The sequence below is a fragment of the Phytophthora sojae genome (genome assembly GCF_000149755.1).
Source record: "Phytophthora sojae unplaced genomic scaffold PHYSOscaffold_1, whole genome shotgun sequence".
NCBI classification, from domain to species: domain Eukaryota; phylum Oomycota; class Peronosporomycetes; order Peronosporales; family Peronosporaceae; genus Phytophthora; species Phytophthora sojae.
Window position 1 is genome coordinate 1,209,828 of NW_009258115.1, and position 22,732 is coordinate 1,232,559.

General features: G+C 57.3%; 6 protein-coding genes across 6 annotated transcripts; 4 read left to right on the forward strand and 2 right to left on the reverse strand.

Annotated features, from left to right (window-relative positions):
* Window positions 1-1,606: 1,606 nt before the first annotated feature.
* On the forward strand, window positions 1,607-9,755 carry PHYSODRAFT_320708 (hypothetical protein; the record flags this gene model as incomplete). The annotated part of the gene is made up of 10 exons (XM_009515807.1): window positions 1,607-1,859; window positions 1,901-3,334; window positions 3,376-3,736; window positions 3,762-4,697; window positions 4,787-5,836; window positions 5,878-6,779; window positions 6,821-8,120; window positions 8,146-8,807; window positions 8,849-9,193; window positions 9,235-9,755. The coding sequence occupies 10 exons, from the start codon at window positions 1,607-1,609 to the stop codon at window positions 9,753-9,755; spliced, it is 7,764 nt and encodes a 2,587-aa protein (XP_009514102.1).
* Window positions 9,756-9,850: 95 nt separating this feature from the next.
* On the reverse strand, window positions 9,851-10,468 carry PHYSODRAFT_473876 (hypothetical protein; the record flags this gene model as incomplete). Its single annotated transcript, XM_009515808.1, has 2 exons — window positions 9,851-10,142; window positions 10,221-10,468. Coding segments are annotated over 2 exons (540 nt in total), but the record flags the coding sequence as incomplete, so codon positions are not given.
* A 13-nt stretch (window positions 10,469-10,481) lies between these two features.
* PHYSODRAFT_475531 (hypothetical protein) lies at window positions 10,482-10,682 on the reverse strand (the record flags this gene model as incomplete). Its single annotated transcript, XM_009515809.1, has 1 exon — window positions 10,482-10,682. The coding sequence occupies one exon, from the start codon at window positions 10,680-10,682 to the stop codon at window positions 10,482-10,484; it is 201 nt and encodes a 66-aa protein (XP_009514104.1).
* Window positions 10,683-11,811: 1,129 nt separating this feature from the next.
* On the forward strand, window positions 11,812-12,074 carry PHYSODRAFT_320710 (hypothetical protein; the record flags this gene model as incomplete). The annotated part of the gene is made up of 2 exons (XM_009515810.1): window positions 11,812-11,901; window positions 11,946-12,074. 2 exons carry the CDS (start codon window positions 11,812-11,814, stop codon window positions 12,072-12,074), a joined length of 219 nt encoding a protein of 72 aa, XP_009514105.1.
* A 1,160-nt stretch (window positions 12,075-13,234) lies between these two features.
* On the forward strand, window positions 13,235-13,447 carry PHYSODRAFT_477527 (hypothetical protein; the record flags this gene model as incomplete). The annotated part of the gene is made up of 1 exon (XM_009515811.1): window positions 13,235-13,447. A coding segment is annotated over one exon (213 nt), but the record flags the coding sequence as incomplete, so codon positions are not given.
* Window positions 13,448-13,546: 99 nt separating this feature from the next.
* On the forward strand, window positions 13,547-13,825 carry PHYSODRAFT_470930 (hypothetical protein; the record flags this gene model as incomplete). The annotated part of the gene is made up of 1 exon (XM_009515812.1): window positions 13,547-13,825. The coding sequence occupies one exon, from the start codon at window positions 13,547-13,549 to the stop codon at window positions 13,823-13,825; it is 279 nt and encodes a 92-aa protein (XP_009514107.1).
* Window positions 13,826-22,732: the final 8,907 nt, after the last annotated feature.

Sequence of the window (22,732 nt, forward strand, 5' to 3'; positions counted from 1 at the left end):
ATATTGTTATTTGTATGGCCATGTTCGAAGTGTTCAAAGGGACCGAACGTACTAGGCTTTGTATGGGGTGGTTCGACTCATCGTTGTATGTGATGTTAGTATGGTGGAGTTTGAACCCACCGGTGCAGGTTCAATGCCCGCCATGCGGAATGCAGCGTAGCTGTGCTGACAAGGTACCGTGCAAAATGCATCGGATATCGAGTGCGGGATGAATACAGTGTAATTACACAGAGTCATGAATAGTACGAGTACTCAAAGCGTTCAACGGTAACATACGGTACTTAGATTTACTCCAGTATTGCTACCAAATGTAAGTGCTGTAGCGGCTTCGGCATCGTCTCCACAGTTACGTTGACCCATGCAAGCCCCATAGTGACGGTCCGAACTACGGTACACGGCGACAGTGGTGACGCCCATCGTAGATACACTGCTGCCAAGTGCCAATGCCGCCTGCGTGTCCCTGTCGCTGGGCAAATTGGGCGCTTGCGACGTCGTCGTCATGGCGACTTCAGGCTCCATCTTGACCCCCGATGGGACTCGAACGCTCCATTTCTAGCGGTAGCCTCTCTTGATCTTTGTCGCCGGTGGCACCCCGCTCCCTCCTGAGGCATCTACGTGCGGTTGTCCGTCGATGAGGATCGCTGGAAGCGAAAAAGGGCGGGAGAACGCCGTCCACCTGCAGGTCTAGTGGGCAGTCGTCCAGTGCCGCCTCCGACGCTCCATCTCGGGGTCCTGTAGCAGAATCTCGGCGTCTCGCAGCTGAACGTGGTTGACAGCCACACCCGGCGGCAATGCCGTGAGGAGAGTTGGGGGCTACGGGACAAACGACACCATCCCAGCGCCAGTTCTAGTAGCACTGCGTTATCGACAACAAATGCGCTGTTGCGGCGGTTGTGCGGGACGTGGTCGTCGGGTGGGTACACGACGGACAGCGAGTCCAACTTCATGCCCGGTGCGTCCCGAGGTCAGCGCGTCAAGTAGCACAGGCGGTCAGCAGCAGCAGATGCGTCGACACACAGGAGCTGAGCGTGTGGCGACTCCAACGACGCTGGACTTGGAGAGTGAGGGGCGAACTGGCAGGCTGGACTTGACCGCAGCGTGCATAGTATCACGGGCAGCCACGCGCCGCAAACGATGGGTACGGCCAGCACATGTGTACCACCGTCGTTCGAGGCGTGGAAACCGGAAGAACGGAGCGTGGTCAGCCAGGGACACTTGGGATCGAGCTTGCAAAATCGGAAATGAGCTCCGATGCGAGAAGGTCATTTTGATTCGGAGCAAGCCGATCAAGCCGACCAAACAACAGTGGATCGATTTGAACTAATTCCACCAATCACACTTCTTGTTGAACTTTGGCAGCCAATCACTGTCATCGATTTTTCGGAGACAGGTTTTGATTGGTCAAAGCGAAGACATGGAAAAAAATGTCAGCGCGGGAAAGCTTGAAAAGATCAACCAAAGCAAAATGGGCACCAAAAAGGCGAGCCTTTACATGTTGTGTAAACCACTTCAAATACCAATAGTCTATTTATGTGACATTATGTATCGCGACCGCTCTACCCGTTCTCCCTCGCCGAAACGCCCTACCATCGGCATTCCCCCAATCATGGTCTTGATGGACCTGGTCGGAAACGTCTCCGCCGTCGGCGACACGGATGCGATGGTGGCGGGCGACTCGGGCAGCAAGCACAACGGCGGCCGCAGCGCCGCCGTGTGTGCCGTCAACAGCATGGTCTCGGAGGCTTCCGCGGCGACCGTGGCCGTGTTGGACGTGATCGGGGGCGTCTCCGCTGGCATGGTCACGAACGCGACGGTGGCATGGTCACGAACGCGACGGTGGCATGGTCACGAACGCGACGGTGGCATTCGGCTCGGGCAGCGAGCGCAACGACAGCGGCAGTCCGCACGCAGGTTGCTGCCGGTAGTAGCGTCAGCGGCGTCGCCAGCGACATCGACAGCAGGGTCTCGGACACGATGGAGGTGACCGTGGCCTTGGTGGACGTGGTCAGCGGCGTCTCCGCCGACATGGACACGGACGCGGACGCGATGGTGGCGGGCGACTCGGGCAGCAAGCACAACGGCGGCCGCAGCGCCGCCGTGTGTGCCGTCAACAGCATGGTCTCGGAGGCTTCCGCGGCGACCGTGGCCGTGTTGGACGTGATCGGGGGCGTCTCCACTGGCATGGTCACGAACGCGACGGTGGCATGGTCACGAACGCGACGGTGGCATTCGGCTCGGGCAGCGAGCGCAACGACAGCGGCAGTCCGCACGCAGGTTGCCGCCGGTAGTAGCGTCAGCGGCGTCGCCAGCGACATCGACAGCAGGGTCTCGGACACGATGGAGGTGACCGTGGCCTTGGTGGACGTGGTCAGCGGCGTCTCCGCCGACATGGACACGGACGCGGACGCGATGGTGGCGGGCGACTCGGGCAGCAAGCACAACGGCGGCCGCAGCGCCGCCGTGTGTGCCGTCAACAGCATGGTCTCGGAGGCTTCCGCGGCGACCGTGGCCGTGTTGGATGTGATCGGGGGCGTCTCCACTGGCATGGTCACGAACGCGACGGTGGCATGGTCACGAACGCGACGGTGGCATTCGGCTCGGGCAGCGAGCGCAACGACAGCGGCAGTCCGCACGCAGGTTGCTGCCGGTAGTAGCGTCAGCGGCGTCGCCAGCGACATCGACAGCAGGGTCTCGGACACGATGGAGGTGACCGTGGCCTTGGTGGACGTGGTCAGCGGCGTCTCCGCCGACATGGACACGGACGCGGACGCGATGGTGGCGGGCGACTCGGGCAGCAAGCACAACGGCGGCCGCAGCGCCGCCGTGTGTGCCGTCAACAGCATGGTCTCGGAGGCTTCCGCGGCGACCGTGGCCGTGTTGGATGTGATCGGGGGCGTCTCCACTGGCATGGTCACGAACGCGACGGTGGCATGGTCACGAACGCGACGGTGGCATTCGGCTCGGGCAGCGAGCGCAACGACAGCGGCAGTCCGCACGCAGGTTGCTGCCGGTAGTAGCGTCAGCGGCGTCGCCAGCGACATCGACAGCAGGGTCTCGGACACGATGGAGGTGACCGTGGCCTTGGTGGACGTGGTCAGCGGCGTCTCCGCCGACATGGACACGGACGCAGACGCGATGGTGGCGGGCGACTCGGGCAGCAAGCACAACGGCGGCCGCAGCGCCGCCGTGTGTGCCGTCAACAGCATGGTCTCGGAGGCTTCCGCGGCGACCGTGGCCGTGTTGGACGTGATCGGGGGCGTCTCCGCTGGCATGGTCACGAACGCGACGGTGGCATGGTCACGAACGCGACGGTGGCATGGTCACGAACGCGACGGTGGCATTCGGCTCGGGCAGCGAGCGCAACGACAGCGGCAGTCCGCACGCAGGTTGCCGCCGGTAGTAGCGTCAGCGGCGTCGCCAGCGACATCGACAGCAGGGTCTCGGACACGATGGAGGTGACCGTGGCCTTGGTGGACGTGGTCAGCGGCGTCTCCGCCGACATGGACACGGACGCGGACGCGATGGTGGCGGGCGACTCGGGCAGCAAGCACAATGGCGGCCGCAGCGCCGCCGTGTGTGCCGTCAACAGCATGGTCTCGGAGGCTTCCGCGGCGACCGTGGCCGTGTTGGATGTGATCGGGGGCGTCTCCACTGGCATGGTCACGAACGCGACGGTGGCATTCGGCTCGGGCAGCGAGCGCAACGACAGCGGCAGTCCGCACGCAGGTTGCTGCCGGTAGTAGCGTCAGCGGCGTCGCCAGCGACATCGACAGCAGGGTCTCGGACACGATGGAGGTGACCGTGGCCTTGGTGGACGTGGTCAGCGGCGTCTCCGCCGACATGGACACGGACGCGGACGCGATGGTGGCGGGCGACTCGGGCAGCAAGCACAATGGCGGCCGCAGCGCCGCCGTGTGTGCCGTCAACAGCATGGTCTCGGAGGCTTCCGCGGCGACCGTGGCCGTGTTGGATGTGATCGGGGGCGTCTCCACTGGCATGGTCACGAACGCGACGGTGGCATGGTCACGAACGCGACGGTGGCATTCGGCTCGGGCAGCGAGCGCAACGACAGCGGCAGCCCGCACGCAGGTTGCCGCCGGTAATAGCGTCAGCGGCGTCGCCAGCGACATCGACAGCAGGGTCTCGGACACGATGGAGGTGACCGTGGCCTTGGTGGACGTGGTCAGCGGCGTCTCCGCCGACATGGACACGGACGCGGACGCGATGGTGGCGGGCGACTCGGGCAGCAAGCACAACGGCGGCCGCAGCGCCGCCGTGTGTGCCGTCAACAGCATGGTCTCGGAGGCTTCCGCGGCGACCGTGGCCGTGTTGGATGTGATCGGGGGCGTCTCCACTGGCATGGTCACGAACGCGACGGTGGCATGGTCACGAACGCGACGGTGGCATTCGGCTCGGGCAGCGAGCGCAACGACAGCGGCAGCCCGCACGCAGGTTGCCGCCGGTAATAGCGTCAGCGGCGTCGCCAGCGACATCGACAGCAGGGTCTCGGACACGATGGAGGTGACCGTGGCCTTGGTGGACGTGGTCAGCGGCGTCTCCGCCGACATGGACACGGACGCGGACGCGATGGTGGCGGGCGACTCGGGCAGCAAGCACAATGGCGGCCGCAGCGCCGCCGTGTGTGCCGTCAACAGCATGGTCTCGGAGGCTTCCGCGGCGACCGTGGCCGTGTTGATGTGATCGGGGGCGTCTCCACTGGCATGGTCACGAACGCGACGGTGGCATGGTCACGAACGCGACGGTGGCATTCGGCTCGGGCAGCGAGCGCAACGACAGCGGCAGTCCGCACGCAGGTTGCCGCCGGTAATAGCGTCAGCGGCGTCGCCAGCGACATCGACAGCAGGGTCTCGGACACGATGGAGGTGACCGTGGCCTTGGTGGACGTGGTCAGCGGCGTCTCCGCCGACATGGACACGGACGCGGACGCGATGGTGGCGGGCGACTCGGGCAGCAAGCACAACGGCGGCCGCAGCGCCGCCGTGTGTGCCGTCAACAGCATGGTCTCGGAGGCTTCCGCGGCGACCGTGGCCGTGTTGGATGTGATCGGGGGCGTCTCCACTGGCATGGTCACGAACGCGACGGTGGCATGGTCACGAACGCGACGGTGGCATTCGGCTCGGGCAGCGAGCGCAACGACAGCGGCAGTCCGCACGCAGGTTGCCGCCGGTAGTAGCGTCAGCGGCGTCGCCAGCGACATCGACAGCAGGGTCTCGGACACGATGGAGGTGACCGTGGCCTTGGTGGACGTGGTCAGCGGCGTCTCCGCCGACATGGACACGGACGCGGACGCGATGGTGGCGGGCGACTCGGGCAGCAAGCACAACGGCGGCCGCAGCGCCGCCGTGTGTGCCGTCAACAGCATGGTCTCGGAGGCTTCCGCGGCGACCGTGGCCGTGTTGGATGTGATCGGGGGCGTCTCCACTGGCATGGTCACGAACGCGACGGTGGCATGGTCACGAACGCGACGGTGGCATTCGGCTCGGGCAGCGAGCGCAACGACAGCGGCAGTCCGCACGCAGGTTGCTGCCGGTAGTAGCGTCAGCGGCGTCGCCAGCGACATCGACAGCAGGGTCTCGGACACGATGGAGGTGACCGTGGCCTTGGTGGACGTGGTCAGCGGCGTCTCCGCCGACATGGACACGGACGCGGACGCGATGGTGGCGGGCGACTCGGGCAGCAAGCACAACGGCGGCCGCAGCGCCGCCGTGTGTGCCGTCAACAGCATGGTCTCGGAGGCTTCCGCGGCGACCGTGGCCGTGTTGGATGTGATCGGGGGCGTCTCCACTGGCATGGTCACGAACGCGACGGTGGCATGGTCACGAACGCGACGGTGGCATTCGGCGGCGACTCGGGCAGCAAGCACAACGGCGGCCGCAGCGCCGCCGTGTGTGCCGTCAACAGCATGGTCTCGGAGGCTTCCGCGGCGACCGTGGCCGTGTTGGATGTGATCGGGGGCGTCTCCACTGGCATGGTCACGAACGCGACGGTGGCATGGTCACGAACGCGACGGTGGCATTCGGCTCGGGCAGCGAGCGCAACGACAGCGGCAGTCCGCACGCAGGTTGCTGCCGGTAGTAGCGTCAGCGGCGTCGCCAGCGACATCGACAGCAGGGTCTCGGACACGATGGAGGTGACCGTGGCCTTGGTGGACGTGGTCAGCGGCGTCTCCGCCGACATGGACACGGACGCGGACGCGATGGTGGCGGGCGACTCGGGCAGCAAGCACAACGGCGGCCGCAGCGCCGCCGTGTGTGCCGTCAACAGCATGGTCTCGGAGGCTTCCGCGGCGACCGTGGCCGTGTTGGATGTGATCGGGGGCGTCTCCACTGGCATGGTCACGAACGCGACGGTGGCATGGTCACGAACGCGACGGTGGCATTCGGCTCGGGCAGCGAGCGCAACGACAGCGGCAGTCCGCACGCAGGTTGCCGCCGGTAGTAGCGTCAGCGGCGTCGCCAGCGACATCGACAGCAGGGTCTCGGACACGATGGAGGTGACCGTGGCCTTGGGGGACGTGGTCAGCGGCGTCTCCGCCGACATGGACACGGACGCGGACGCGATGGTGGCGGGCGACTCGGGCAGCAAGCACAACGGCGGCCGCAGCGCCGCCGTGTGTGCCGTCAACAGCATGGTCTCGGAGGCTTCCGCGGCGACCGTGGCCGTGTTGGACGTGATCGGGGGCGTCTCCGCTGGCATGGTCACGAACGCGACGGTGGCATGGTCACGAACGCGACGGTGGCATGGTCACGAACGCGACGGTGGCATTCGGCTCGGGCAGCGAGCGCAACGACAGCGGCAGTCCGCACGCAGGTTGCCGCCGGTAGTAGCGTCAGCGGCGTCGCCAGCGACATCGACAGCAGGGTCTCGGACACGATGGAGGTGACCGTGGCCTTGGTGGACGTGGTCAGCGGCGTCTCCGCCGACATGGACACGGACGCGGACGCGATGGTGGCGGGCGACTCGGGCAGCAAGCACAACGGCGGCCGCAGCGCCGCCGTGTGTGCCGTCAACAGCATGGTCTCGGAAGCTTCCGCGGCGACCGTGGCCGTGTTGGATGTGATCGGGGGCGTCTCCACTGGCATGGTCACGAACGCGACGGTGGCATGGTCACGAACGCGACGGTGGCATTCGGCTCGGGCAGCGAGCGCAACGACAGCGGCAGTCCGCACGCAGGTTGCCGCCGGTAGTAGCGTCAGCGGCGTCGCCAGCGACATCGACAGCAGGGTCTCGGACACGATGGAGGTGACCGTGGCCTTGGTGGACGTGGTCAGCGGCGTCTCCGCCGACATGGACACGGACGCGGACGCGATGGTGGCGGGCGACTCGGGCAGCAAGCACAACGGCGGCCGCAGCGCCGCCGTGTGTGCCGTCAACAGCATGGTCTCGGAGGCTTCCGCGGCGACCGTGGCCGTGTTGGATGTGATCGGGGGCGTCTCCACTGGCATGGTCACGAACGCGACGGTGGCATGGTCACGAACGCGACGGTGGCATTCGGCTCGGGCAGCGAGCGCAACGACAGCGGCAGTCCGCACGCAGGTTGCCGCCGGTAGTAGCGTCAGCGGCGTCGCCAGCGACATCGACAGCAGGGTCTCGGACACGATGGAGGTGACCGTGGCCTTGGTGGACGTGGTCAGCGGCGTCTCCGCCGACATGGACACGGACGCGGACGCGATGGTGGCGGGCGACTCGGGCAGCAAGCACAACGGCGGCCGCAGCGCCGCCGTGTGTGCCGTCAACAGCATGGTCTCGGAGGCTTCCGCGGCGACCGTGGCCGTGTTGGATGTGATCGGGGGCGTCTCCACTGGCATGGTCACGAACGCGACGGTGGCATGGTCACGAACGCGACGGTGGCATTCGGCTCGGGCAGCGAGCGCAACGACAGCGGCAGTCCGCACGCAGGTTGCTGCCGGTAGTAGCGTCAGCGGCGTCGCCAGCGACATCGACAGCAGGGTCTCGGACACGATGGAGGTGACCGTGGCCTTGGTGGACGTGGTCAGCGGCGTCTCCGCCGACATGGACACGGACGCGGACGCGCAGGTGGCATTCGGCTCGGGCAGCGAGCGCAACGACAGCGGCAGTCCGCACGCAGGTTGCCGCCGGTAGTAGCGTCAGCGGCGTCGCCAGCGACATCGACAGCAGGGTCTCGGACACGATGGAGGTGACCGTGGCCTTGGTGGACGTGGTCAGCGGCGTCTCCGCCGACATGGACACGGACGCGGACGCGATGGTGGCGGGCGACTCGGGCAGCAAGCACAACGGCGGCCGCAGCGCCGCCGTGTGTGCCGTCAACAGCATGGTCTCGGAGGCTTCCGCGGCGACCGTGGCCGTGTTGGATGTGATCGGGGGCGTCTCCACTGGCATGGTCACGAACGCGACGGTGGCATGGTCACGAACGCGACGGTGGCATTCGGCTCGGGCAGCGAGCGCAACGACAGCGGCAGTCCGCACGCAGGTTGCTGCCGGTAGTAGCGTCAGCGGCGTCGCCAGCGACATCGACAGCAGGGTCTCGGACACGATGGAGGTGACCGTGGCCTTGGTGGACGTGGTCAGCGGCGTCTCCGCCGACATGGACACGGACGCGGACGCGATGGTGGCGGGCGACTCGGGCAGCAAGCACAACGGCGGCCGCAGCGCCGCCGTGTGTGCCGTCAACAGCATGGTCTCGGAGGCTTCCGCGGCGACCGTGGCCGTGTTGGACGTGATCGGGGGCGTCTCCGCTGGCATGGTCACGAACGCGACGGTGGCATGGTCACGAACGCGACGGTGGCATGGTCACGAACGCGACGGTGGCATTCGGCTCGGGCAGCGAGCGCAACGACAGCGGCAGTCCGCACGCAGGTTGCCGCCGGTAGTAGCGTCAGCGGCGTCGCCAGCGACATCGACAGCAGGGTCTCGGACACGATGGAGGTGACCGTGGCCTTGGTGGACGTGGTCAGCGGCGTCTCCGCCGACATGGACACGGACGCGGACGCGATGGTGGCGGGCGACTCGGGCAGCAAGCACAACGGCGGCCGCAGCGCCGCCGTGTGTGCCGTCAACAGCATGGTCTCGGAAGCTTCCGCGGCGACCGTGGCCGTGTTGGATGTGATCGGGGGCGTCTCCACTGGCATGGTCACGAACGCGACGGTGGCATGGTCACGAACGCGACGGTGGCATGGTCACGAACGCGACGGTGGCATTCGGCTCGGGCAGCGAGCGCAACGACAGCGGCAGTCCGCACGCAGGTTGCCGCCGGTAGTAGCGTCAGCGGCGTCGCCAGCGACATCGACAGCAGGGTCTCGGACACGATGGAGGTGACCGTGGCCTTGGTGGACGTGGTCAGCGGCGTCTCCGCCGACATGGACACGGACGCGGACGCGATGGTGGCGGGCGACTCGGGCAGCAAGCACAACGGCGGCCGCAGCGCCGCCGTGTGTGCCGTCAACAGCATGGTCTCGGAGGCTTCCGCGGCGACCGTGGCCGTGTTGGATGTGATCGGGGGCGTCTCCACTGGCATGGTCACGAACGCGACGGTGGCATGGTCACGAACGCGACGGTGGCATTCGGCTCGGGCAGCGAGCGCAACGACAGCGGCAGTCCGCACGCAGGTTGCCGCCGGTAGTAGCGTCAGCGGCGTCGCCAGCGACATCGACAGCAGGTTTTCAGGCGCGATGGAGGTGACTCTGACCTTGGGAGATGCGGTCAGAGCTACGATGTCCGTGCAAGACGTTGATGTAGATGTGTACAATGGCTGATATATGTTATTGGCTCTACAGGTAATGAACAATGGGATGAACATGTCTGACAAACGAAGTATATTGAATGTCCCTTTCCATTCTGCGCGAGGTACTTAGATGTAGGGCTCTACAACCCTGGTGTACCAGTATGCGTGATGAAGCTGGGAAGACCAAGACACTTGAACGTCGATACGCTGTCGGAGCGTCCAGACAGAGCAGAAATTGCGCGGGCAGGTTGGGCGGTGCCCGCCGCAAATTGTTGCCATGACAACGACGTGGACCAAACCTGCTGCTGAAGATGCAAAGTCCTCCAGCGCCGCAAAACTTGTAGGCTCGAAAACGATATTGTTCGCAAATAAAACACTGCACCCGTCAATATCCTCGCGTACGGCTGGGCTCATCGCTCTGAGGTCGGCCTCGTGAATCGTGACCTTGGATAAATTCGGGAAATCCACGCGTGCGCCACGAATCAGCAGTTTTGACATGTTTGCCAAGTTGTCCTGGAACTCAATCCCGATGCATCTCCCAACACAAGTCTCCAATGCCACTTGTGCAACCACGTTGCCGATCCCAGATCCAAAGTCAACAAAAGTTTCGGCGATTGTAAGCGTTGGAATGACTGCCAGTATTGCTGAAACCCCAGTTGGCGAAATCTCACCAGCATGACAATCCGGCGCATGGACGGGTTGACGCAAGGCCGAGGCATACAAACTTGACACAGCGTCATGAACGTTGCCAACATTATCATCTCCTTGGGAAAGAATCTAAGCTCACGCCGTGTGTCCTCTTCAGCGTCTTTAGACGAATCTGCAGCTGTCGCTGTGTCTTCCCGCAGTATGGCATCCCCAACCAGACAGTCCGCCAGTTAATTCGGCGGCCTGCATCAACCTGCTCCTTTGCCAGCCGATAAAGCAGCAAGTCCTCTTCGTCCGAGAAGTCTGCCATCGGGTTGCCACGAGATCTAGAAATCTATAATGCCATACATACCATAAGATATTTGGTCTCATACTTCTTCGCCTGATAACCTACCGACCTTTCACAAAGGTCCCATCCCCATCAATGTACTCAACACCAGGTTCAAGACACTCCTACCGCCAGCAAGGCAACTAAGCCCAGCTATCGATGCCGCTGCTATAAACGCTCTCGTGGTGCTGCCCAGCCAACACGAAAGCACCCCTATTAGCCTCATCGACCGCGCCGAATGCCACCTTCACGTTCGTGACCATGCCAGAGGAGACGCCCCCGATCACGTCCAACACGGCCACGGTCGCCGCGGAAGCCTCCGAGACCATGCTGTTGACGGCACACACGGCGGCGCTGCGGCCGCCGTTGTGCTTGCTGCCCGAGTCGCCCGCCACCATCGCATCCGTGTCGCCGACGGCGGAGACGTTTCCGACCAGGTCCATCAAGACCATGATTGGGGGAATGCCGATGGTAGGGCGTTTCGGCGAGGGAGAACGGGTAGAGCGGTCGCGATACATAATGTCACATAAATAGACTATTGGTATTTGAAGTGGTTTACACAACATGTAAAGGCTCGCCTTTTTGGTGCCCATTTTGCTTTGGTTGATCTTTTCAAGCTTTCCCGCGCTGACATTTTTTTCCATGTCTTCGCTTTGACCAATCAAAACCTGTCTCCGAAAAATCGATGACAGTGATTGGCTGCCAAAGTTCAACAAGAAGTGTGATTGGTGGAATTAGTTCAAATCGATCCACTGTTGTTTGGTCGGCTTGATCGGCTTGCTCCGAATCAAAATGACCTTCTCGCATCGGAGCTCATTTCCGATTTTGCAAGCTCGATCCCAAGTGTCCCTGGCTGACCACGCTCCGTTCTTCCGGTTTCCACGCCTCGAACGACGGTGGTACACATGTGCTGGCCGTACCCATCGTTTGCGGCGCGTGGCTGCCCGTGATACTATGCACGCTGCGGTCAAGTCCAGCCTGCCAGTTCGCCCCTCACTCTCCAAGTCCAGCGTCGTTGGAGTCGCCACACGCTCAGCTCCTGTGTGTCGACGCATCTGCTGCTGCTGACCGCCTGTGCTACTTGACGCGCTGACCTCGGGACGCACCGGGCATGAAGTTGGACTCGCTGTCCGTCGTGTACCCACCCGACGACCACGTCCCGCACAACCGCCGCAACAGCGCATTTGTTGTCGATAACGCAGTGCTACTAGAACTGGCGCTGGGATGGTGTCGTTTGTCCCGTAGCCCCCAACTCTCCTCACGGCATTGCCGCCGGGTGTGGCTGTCAACCACGTTCAGCTGCGAGACGCCGAGATTCTGCTACAGGACCCCGAGATGGAGCGTCGGAGGCGGCACTGGACGACTGCCCACTAGACCTGCAGGTGGACGGCGTTCTCCCGCCCTTTTTCGCTTCCAGCGATCCTCATCGACGGACAACCGCACGTAGATGCCTCAGGAGGGAGCGGGGTGCCACCGGCGACAAAGATCAAGAGAGGCTACCGCTAGAAATGGAGCGTTCGAGTCCCATCGGGGGTCAAGATGGAGCCTGAAGTCGCCATGACGACGACGTCGCAAGCGCCCAATTTGCCCAGCGACAGGGACACGCAGGCGGCATTGGCACTTGGCAGCAGTGTATCTACGATGGGCGTCACCACTGTCGCCGTGTACCGTAGTTCGGACCGTCACTATGGGGCTTGCATGGGTCAATGTAACTGTGGAGACGATGCCGAAGCCGCTACAGCACTTACATTTGGTAGCAATACTGGAGTAAATCTAAGTACCGTATGTTACCGTTGAACGCTTTGAGTACTCGTACTATTCATGACTCTGTGTAATTACACTGTATTCATCCCGCACTCGATATCCGATGCATTTTGCACGGTACCTTGTCAGCACAGCTACGCTGCATTCCGCATGGCGGGCATTGAACCTGCACCGGTGGGTTCAAACTCCACCATACTAACATCACATACAACGATGAGTCGAACCACCCCATACAAAGCCTAGTACGTTCGGTCCCTTTGAACACTTCGAACATGGTCATACAAATAACAATATATTCGGTCCATCATATCCACCCAACAACGCTGATCTCTAGTACTTCATCATTCTAGATTCTGCGCTCAAGTGGAAAGATGGTTGATCGCAGGAAGGGCGCGGATAATGTAGAGGTACGTGTTTTGGCTGTTTCGGCATCGTGTTGTCATGCTAGTGCTAATACGAACGGCTATGTATGGGTAGTTGCCAGGACCAACGAAGACGCATGCAAGCGATGGAAGGCGAATTTACAGATCGTCCAAGACGCTTGAAATGGTAGTGATGACATTGTTTCGGCCGTGCTGATGCTCATCGCATATATAGTCTTTGGCTTTGTGTAGCGCCGGTGAGCAACTGGAGTTCGACAATCTGTATCCAGTATTTGTGACCCCTTCTGGGCGAGAGCGGGTAAGTTCGTGTAGCTACGCAATAACGTTTGGCTAAAGCTAATCAGTGCCTACCTGTAGAGAACCGAAGCGAGATGTGGCACGTCGATCGACATAGACGACTTCATAATTGCACTGCCAGTGAAAGAGATGAACGACCTCTACGTGGCGATTTGTCGCGGTGAAGATGACCGTGCGCACAACTTTATCTGGGTGATGCGTTGGCAGGAGACGTGCATGGAGCTGTCTGAGGTAAGCCAAAATGTGTATCGTGGCTGGTTACGGGTAATGATATCTATGTTTGTATTCGATATGAAAATGTAGATCACGCGCCCGCAAATTCGGGCACGTCTAAAATGTATAAACTCCAACTTGTTGCGGTATCGCGAGGAGCAAGACGAACATATCGAGCGCTTTATCGCGATGGAGGCGGACCCTTCCACACCACACGACACCCTCATGAACCATTATAAGGAAGGCCTTGACTTGCAGAAACGCTACAACATAGTTGCCGATCTAGCCACAGCTATGGACAGAGTCGATATGCTGGCGGACCAACTCAAGGATCAAGCTCACTGGACATGCTCTTGCGAGAAGCGCGCATACCACCGCTCGCCCCAATGGCTTCAAGAGCAACCTCTCGACTTGGCACCACAAGCTCTAAGGCCGCGCTGGTTTTGGCCTCCCCGCTATCATGGGTGATATCCAGTTGATTCGCAGAGCAGGACGCTCCAAGGTGAAAACACGTTACTGAAGTTACTATGTCCTCCCCCTAGTAACAGAGCTATATGCAATTAAGTTGAATGTAATATCTCAAGTAATGTTTCATCTAGTGTGAATTGATAATTCTAACGAAACCCAAAGCTGTCTGAATACGGTGATCCTTTGCTCCAGCACGTATACCCATTCCGCCCACATCCACCAAGGCCACGGTCACGTCCATCGTGTACGAGACCCTGCTGTCGATGTCGCTGGCGACGCCGCTGACGCTACTACCGGCGGCAACCTGCGTGCGGACTGCCGCTGTCGTTGCGCTCGCTGCCCGAGCCGAATGCCACCGTCGCGTTCGTGACCATGCCAGTGGAGACGCCCCCGATCACATCCAACACGGCCACGGTCGCCGCGGAAGCATCCGAGACCATGCTGTTGACGGCACACACGGTGGCGCTGCGGCCGCCGTTGTGCTTGCTGCCCGAGATGCCCGCAGTCATCGCGTGCTTGTCGCCGCCGTCGGAGACGCTCCGGCCAGGTCCAGGACAGCCGCCATAGTCGCCAGCGTCGCATCGGAGACCACGGCGCCGCCGCTTCACAACTAGGAAAAGCCCCACATAATCCACAAGATGGTGCTGTACTGCTCTTACTAAAGTTTTGTTAGGGTGCTGTTCTCACGGTACTGCTTCCACTGATACTTTTGTCGATTCGCTGCGAATCACAGAGAAGCAGTAAAATGATGCCTCACGTATCTTTTTGATCGAAAGGTCGCTTCAAACCTCCCATCACGTATACTTTTGATCAGTTGGCCTCGCAAACCTAATACAGCAAAATGATACCTCATGCATCATTTTACCCCGTTTTACTTAAAGTTTGTATGGTGTCCCTTCAAACAGAAATGTATGGCGTTAACGATAGGGTTAATATTCACGAAGATCATGGACGTGTACGAGATTCCTGGAGTGACCTTCGATCTGGCGGAAACTATCGCGGCCAAGACGGTGAAAGACCTCCTGGCAAAGTTTGTTCCTGAAGCCCGGATGAAAATGAAATGAAGGGAATCACCTTCCCGTCAGGAAAATACTTAACGGATAGCGCCAAATAGCGTACCCTTCCCGAATTGAATACCTCCTCTCAAATCTGATAGAATGTGCTCAGTATACAAAGCTATTGTACCTACGCCAATTTGTATACCTCAACCAAACCGTATAGAACGTTGAGTACTTATAATGTTCTTGAAATTTATGTGAAGTTTAGCATGTAAACACCTTTTGATTGGCTAAGAGATGTCTTAAAATTGAAAATCACCCATTATTTTCCGTGTAAGTATTACTTTGTCAAATACGGCAAGCAAGATCCGGTTATTTTTATCTTTTTAAAGACCACAGTTTAAAAACTGACACTTGTATTCGGTACTGTTTGCATTTTGTGTAACTTTACGCAAAATTACCGTAAGGTACCCAAAGAAAAATGGTTTTGGTTGTTGGTCTAAGTTCTGCTTGCATCTAACGGCATGAGAGACGTTGTGAACCAACTCTGCGCAATCTATGGATGTCTCCATGGTTTGAAGACTGGTACATACGTTGGCAGGATGCCATCAAAGAGGTTTTGCAGAACGTAGCTAGCTCTACACACAATATTTCAGACTTGAATGCGTCGGAGCTACTTTGGTAGTATAACCCCATTCCTATTTGTATATCTTTCTAGATTTGACAAGTGTTCAATTCAATAGTATGCGGTATACAAATTGGCGTTTTCCGTTAGCTACCGTTTTTGCCATCGGTGCAGTGTCTAGGAATCGAAGCACACACAGCTTGAACTCGTACGTACTTAAGTAATCGCAACGAGCGCTCGTACTGCTTTGGCCGCGCGTCACCTTCACTTTTTAAGCGCGTTCTACCTGTTCGCGCCATTCAAAATGGCGTAACGCAACGAGCGCGGCTATCAGGCTCCGAGATTGAATGTCTTATTTCAAGTGTGAATTATATGGCTTTCATTGGATAATCGAAAGTGTGCTCTATGATATATATGTGCTCTATGATATTGTGCTTTGCAACCGGTTTTCCCTCCTAATTAGTGCACTAGATAGTGTTCGTACTTAGTAGTGGCTTTGAAGTCGTGTTTCGAAGCCAGCTTGGCTCGGAAATGGCACTTTCGGAAAGTGCCAAAAGGATGCTAATCCATGCTGGATGTGCTAAATCATGCAGGAGATGACATACGCGCGAGGAATTAAGTTTCAAGTAGATTGAAGCCTTTTTGTAAAAGTCTAAGTAGGTGAATGCATCAATTTGCAAGTAGATTGCAACAGTCGAAAATAACGTTTTATCATATCCGAATTGAACGTTAATTTTATGGGCAAAAATAACTGTTTTCCAGGGCCAAGTAATATCGTACGAAATTACCTTTTTAGAGTAAGAGTGTCGTAATGCTAATGTGTAAGTTTACATCATCGCTTCGTAGAATTGTATGCACGCAGACCAAACTAACGCACTTGGTTCTGTATTAAAACTTCGTCGGCCGCGCGTCTGATAAGTACAGTTGGGTTTGTTGAAAAGTCTGAAAGCAACAACCTACGACTCGTAAGTTTTAAAACGGACGGGCATTCTGAGCAGGCCACGCCTCTGTTAAGTACTCTTACGTTTATTGTAACGTACGACAGCAATAACTTACGACTCGTAAGTTTTAAAACGGACGGGCATTCCGAGCATCTCACTTCGCGGTATTCTGAGCTTCTTGTCGTACATTTTGAAACGAACGTTCATACTTTTTTTCAGTATCTTGGGCCGGAGATTAGCAGCACATCTCTGTAGGAGTTTCATAACCACCTCGTTTAGCCCGTGTTCTCTTAGCTCGCGAGTTTTCACTGCAGGGCTCATTCGTCTTTTTGTCGGATACCCACCCAACTACACGTCTAAACACCTCTACCACCTCTCCTGTTTCGGTCACCCGGACAATGTCTTCGCCCATGATCACCTCATCCGCTGTCGAAGAAGCGGACATCGCCGAAGTCATCGAGATGCGCATGCTACGACCTGAGCTAGATGTCGGCTGGATCCCCTCGACCCCTCTTCTTACGGCGTAGTTTCCAACCATGGGAACAACGTTGCGTCTGCGACGCTTGAGTCGAAAAAGGCTCTGCTGCAACGCTGTCGCGAGTTTGCTCGAGCCCGTGGCTTTTCCATTCGCGTGGCCAACAACAGCTATCACTCTCGTCGTCAAGAAGGAAACGCTAAGTACACTTGCAAGGCGGTGAAAGGGCAGCAGCAGCTCATTCCAGGCAGCACTGCCAACTGCCCATTTTTCATTACGGTGTACGGGATCCGCAACAACTGGAAGATAACAAGGATGTGTCTGGCCCATGACCACTTCAGACACGGCGGTTTTCAGGGCGATACCTTTGTTGAAGGCGGTCTCGCAGGAGATACCTCTCGTCAGCGACTTCGCGATGTGCCCTACCGAGTGATGAGGGGCGTCGTTGAGCGTGAGTTGCTCCCCTCTTACAGCGGAACGTGGGCCTCGGGCACAGGGCGGGCTATCATCGACTTTTTGATGACTAAGGGGATGATAACGAACCGAACTGCGGCATCCAAGATCAAGCGGGATCTTCTCGAATCGCTGCGCGACGACGTCGTCGGGAGTTACCAGAAGCTGGAGGGATATCTAGCCATGGTGAGTGATGCGAACTCCAAGACAAGCTACGGGTTTGGCAGGCGCGAGAATGACATGTTCAGAAGGGCTTGCGTTTTTCTAGGGGCATGCCTTCAAGTACACTGCCGACACGTCATCGGCCTGGACGGAACACATCTCAAGGGTGATATGAACAAGCGTGGAGTGTTTCTGTTGGCGACCACGAAGGACCTAAAAGGCCATGTGGAGAAGCGCGAGAACAAGATTTGTTCTCTGAGAAAGGCGGCATAAACGATCGACCAAAAATCAAGGGGATCAATGATCGAGAGAAGGGCGACCTGAACAAGACTGGGATTGCGGAGATCGAGGAGATTCGACGAGCGATCGAGGCACCGGGATGATACTCGCACGTAGGCGGGGTGTGGAACCAGGTAGATCAAAGCTGATCGGCACATGGAGAGTGGTGATGCCTCGTCCCACACCGATCGAAGAGGCGCGGTGCGAAGGGCGCATGTCGAAAGCGAAGGACGTCATGCACGAGGGCAAGATCAACGAGCGACATCGTTGAGTGGGACGGCTGAAGACCGAAGTGGACTGATCGCGATCGAGAGCTGTGGATCGTCGATCGTCGATCGCCGATCAGCCAAGATGGGGAGCACATGGGGGCGAAGCCAGGACAAGAATCCAGTAGTTGTTTAGTTGTAGGATGGTAGGTGAGATGGTAGTGGTAGCGAGACACCAGCTAAACATAAATCAGAGCAGAATTTGCACCGAAGAGCACAAGTCCCTCAAGTCGTCAAGTCCCTGGAGCTACATTGGCCTCGGCAAGCATCGACACTTTGGACAGTGAGCTAGTGGTACGGTTAAGACTGGATTAATACATTGGCCAGCTTGACCTACTCTAGCGATCTATTTCTTGTGTGCGAACCCTCGATCGACCGGATACTGCTTGGCCGGCGATCGTTTCTCCTCTCGATCAACCTCGATCCCGCTATAGGAAGCGGCAAGCAACTCACGAAAGGAAGGAACACACCCGGAAAGGCAACTACAGGCCGTGGATCGACTCCAGGCCGACCGATCGGAGCGAACAACCCTCGATCGGAGCGTATACTCGGACGCAGAGCGAAGATTCCCGCGCTGCTCCACAACCTATCCCCGCGTCACGCCAATACATTCGATCTTCACCAGATTTTGGCCGATCCCGCTACACCACATCCACATCCTAGTTTTCGGACTCGCTATTGTCGATCAAGAGGATTACTCATTGGAGCTGGTTCCTGCAGAACATGAAAGACGCGCTTCAAGACGTCTCGGCGTGGAAACCTGTGTTCGTATCGGACAGACAGAAGGGTCTCCTGGCGTCTGTGACGGAGTTGTATCCGGATTCCGGACATCGATTTTGCGTTGGGCACATTATCACCAACATCGAGAAGAAGGGCTCCGCGCTGACGCCGGCAGAACAGTCACTTGTGTTTCAGATGGCACGTAGCGAATGCGAGAACGACTACAAGTTTTACAGCTCAAAACTCTCGGAGACTCGCCCATTGGCTGTGGAGTATCTCGCTGGAATTGACAAGTCGCACTGGGTAACATACGCGTTCAACGAGAAGTACAACCAACCCTCTTATGACGAGGTCACTTCCAACCTGTCCGAGGCAGCGAACAGTTGGTTGGGCAATGCAGTGCGGTCGTCCTACCCCTTGGAAGCTTTCGAGCAATACTTCGTCAAGGTGGTTGAGCTGTTCGCCGAAAGGCGCCGCACCTCCTCGCGACAGAAGGGTCCAGGTAGCAACGCAGGACACGCAAGCACCTCCCAAGGTGAGCCGTACGACGATTGCGAAATTGACGTGATGAGGACCACCCCTGCAGCCTTCTCGGACTTTCTCCTTCCCACCTACAAGAAGAAGCTCGACGGGATCATGGCTCTTACGAAAACCCTGCAGATTTTGCCGTGCCTTGATGGCCAGTACATGGTGCGATTCACGGACATCAGCAGCAGACCGGACCACGCCCATCTGTGGCGAACCGTGAACTTGATCGAGAAGGAATGCAACGTGCCGACGCTGGCAAGACCTGATGTTCCCGTGTGTCCATGCAGTCAAAGCTGCAATTCATCACGGAATGCACGTGAGCGAGCTTTTCGCCTGGAAGGAACACACCGTGTCGGTCGCGCGGTGGACATATTACTACCAGTTTGTCCCGACCGTCCGCTCGGCGACCATCGCTCAGGATCTTCAACTGCTAGTACCTGAAGTCATCGTCACTGAAGCTGACTTAGGGAAGCGTGGCATGAAGCCGGGTCCAAAGCCGAAGAACAAACGCAGGTCTGCACGACCAGGTTCTGCGGCGTCGCCTGCCATTGCTATGACTCAATAATACTAGAGCTGCAAGACGTATGCAGTAGAGTCGTAAGTCTTTGCAAAAGCATAACAAAGCAAAAATTACATTTCGAATTGTTAGTGTCAATACGTCGAGAACGGACCTTGGTTTTCTTAAAATTCTTCTCGTACGAAAATGATATCATAAAATTCTTATTTACCTTTAATAGAACTTGGATCGAAGGAAAGTATTATACACGTGATAGTTCAAGGATAGATAATATACTGCAAGGATAAACTTAAGTGAAGATATTATATCTGTAATATCGTACGAATGTGTTACTTTGATGCTTACTGTGACTTGACGAAAATTGGTATTCCATAGCAACAATTCGCACGATCGTACGACTTTACTTCCCAGTAATACAACTCGTTCTTGTGCGCTATTATTGATACTAACGCAATGTAAATGAAAGAAGTATATACAACAAATTTATTATCATTTGCTGCTTAGACCATTTCATCAAAATAAAGTGAAAAAAATATTTTTAATTACTCAAAAATGAAGAAAATAAAGCTGTATGGCTAGCCGGATGGCTACATCCGAATGGGAACTCTACACGTAGGGCAGTTAGCTACATTTTCGGCCTGAATGCTTCTCGCCACGTACATTGACATGCACTCGGCACACATGGCATGTCAGCATGAGCGCGGGGTGACCGGCGCCACTGGCGCGTACTAGCAAATGGCGCAAGTTGATAGGTCCTCGTCTTGGTCCTCCTCCCCCGTAATGTCGATCACCGTTGGGGGAGCTGGTGCCGAGAAAACACGTCGTCGTCGAGCAGAGCGGGGAGGTGAGCTCTGAGCTGTTGTTGAACCCCCTAACTCAATGTCCCCAGGCACAGACAGGACGAGCGACTCAACAACAGTCGTGGTCACGTCACCTGCGGCCGTAGTGATGATACGCAGGTCAAGCTCGTTAAGCGCGTCACGGCGAGCGCGGTGGTACAGCTTATCGTACTCGCGCTTGTAGGCTCGGGCCTTTTCCAGTCGCTGAGCCTTTAGGATCGGGTACCGCTTTTCCAGGCACGCACGCTTGCCAACGAGCTGCCGCAGACTTGAGACAACCCAGTTGGTGTTGCACAGGGGGCAGTTGGCACCATGATGTTTTCAATAATGAGGCACCTACTTATTTTGTTATCGCTGATGTTCCGTTTGCTCGTCCTCCATCATCTTCATATCTTACCCTGTCCTTAATTCTTATCGCGTTTTCAAGTTCTGATAAAACGTTATTTTTGACCGTGGCAATCTACTTGCAAGTTGATGCATTCACCTACTTAGACTTTTACAAAAATTCTTCAATCTACTTGAATTACTTAATTCCTCCATATGCGCACTACTTATTAGGGCATCTCCACCGGTGCTGAGTAAAACTAAAAGCAAATTGCCCTAAGATCCGTGCCTACAACGGCATAACCGTGCTAAAGACAGTGCGCAGCTCCACCGGCAATTGAGACTCGCAGCAAGCGCGTTAAAGCTCTTGGTTCGGTGCCAGCCATGGCGACGGCGCACAGCTGTATAGCCCTATAAAGGGCCCGGCAGCACGTTGAGGAAGACCCAGGGATGACGTAGCAAGGGCGACACTGCGGTCTGTGACGCTTGCGCTGCTTAGAACGCTTGACTTGGCCCTACTACTGGTCGGTCGACATTTACATGTACTCAACCTTTTACTCAAAGCCTCCTCCGTTGGCAAAGTTGTGCAAAACGTTGATCTGCGTAAAAAATGGAGCAATTTGCTCAGCATTTGCTCAAACCGGTGGAGCTGTACAAAACTAAAACTATGATTAAATATTGACAGAAAAGGGGTAAAATTTAGTTTTACTCACGACCGGTGGAGATGCTCCTAGTGCTGATTCATACTCTTTCGTAAGACGATACTTAGCCCCAGAATGCCTATCATAAGACAAAGCGTCTTACGTTTTCCGATCAACGCGTTTTGACTACATCTTGGTTGTTGTATACCAGTGGCTACATTGCATATTGTCTGTCAAAACATAAGACAGTTTGTCGGACACTAGTTTGCGCCATACAATTGGCCAAAAATGTTCAGGTCTGCTCGCCACGACAGCGGCAACGTTGAGCGCCGAAACGATGCAGTTGCATGATGCGGTAGGGTAAGTAGCCTCCTGTTCACACACGAAGCGATGTGCCTGTAGTTGGCCGCTGGCAGCAAGCTTAAATATCGGCATAATGACTGCACGAACGCGTGCATGCAGTCCGTGGAGCTGTTCCACTCAGAGGTGCAGCCGTTGAAGGGCACGGAGTTACGATGAAGTTTGTAGACGTAGACTAAGAGGGACAAATAGCTCGTAACGGTACTACATGTACATTTTAATGTAGTAATTTTTATGCTTGAGCGTACATCATAGTAGTTGTGAAGGCGAGGCAGCCAGGGAACGGTGTTGCCAGTGGGCTTCCCGAGATCCTCCGACCCCCTCTTACCTAATCATTACAGTCCAGCAACAAAATGCAACCACGTACTCTGCAACGGCGATAACACCTAGATATTGTACCTACGACGCTGAGGTGCGGAGGAGCTCCACACTGCTGCGCGGGCGCTCGGCGCGCGCCATATCGCTGCTGGGCTCGACCTTCGGCATCGGCGAGTTACTCGGTATCTCCTGCAACTTAGCCACTGCCTGCAGCCATGCTTTTTGCGGATGCTACAGCGTAGACTGGTTTGCGTGTGCGCCCTCTATCCGAATCTCCATCTTCTATGTAGTGTTAGTAATTTACTGTAGAAAGGAGAGTTGGCGTGGTGGGGTGAACGACTGTTGTCGTTCACCCCAGTAAAGCGAAGAAACATTGCTCCACTACGGGAACAAACGGTCGCATGATAACTGTGCTATGATGTCCTTACATTCCATTCCTGGCAAGTATATTTAAATCTTCT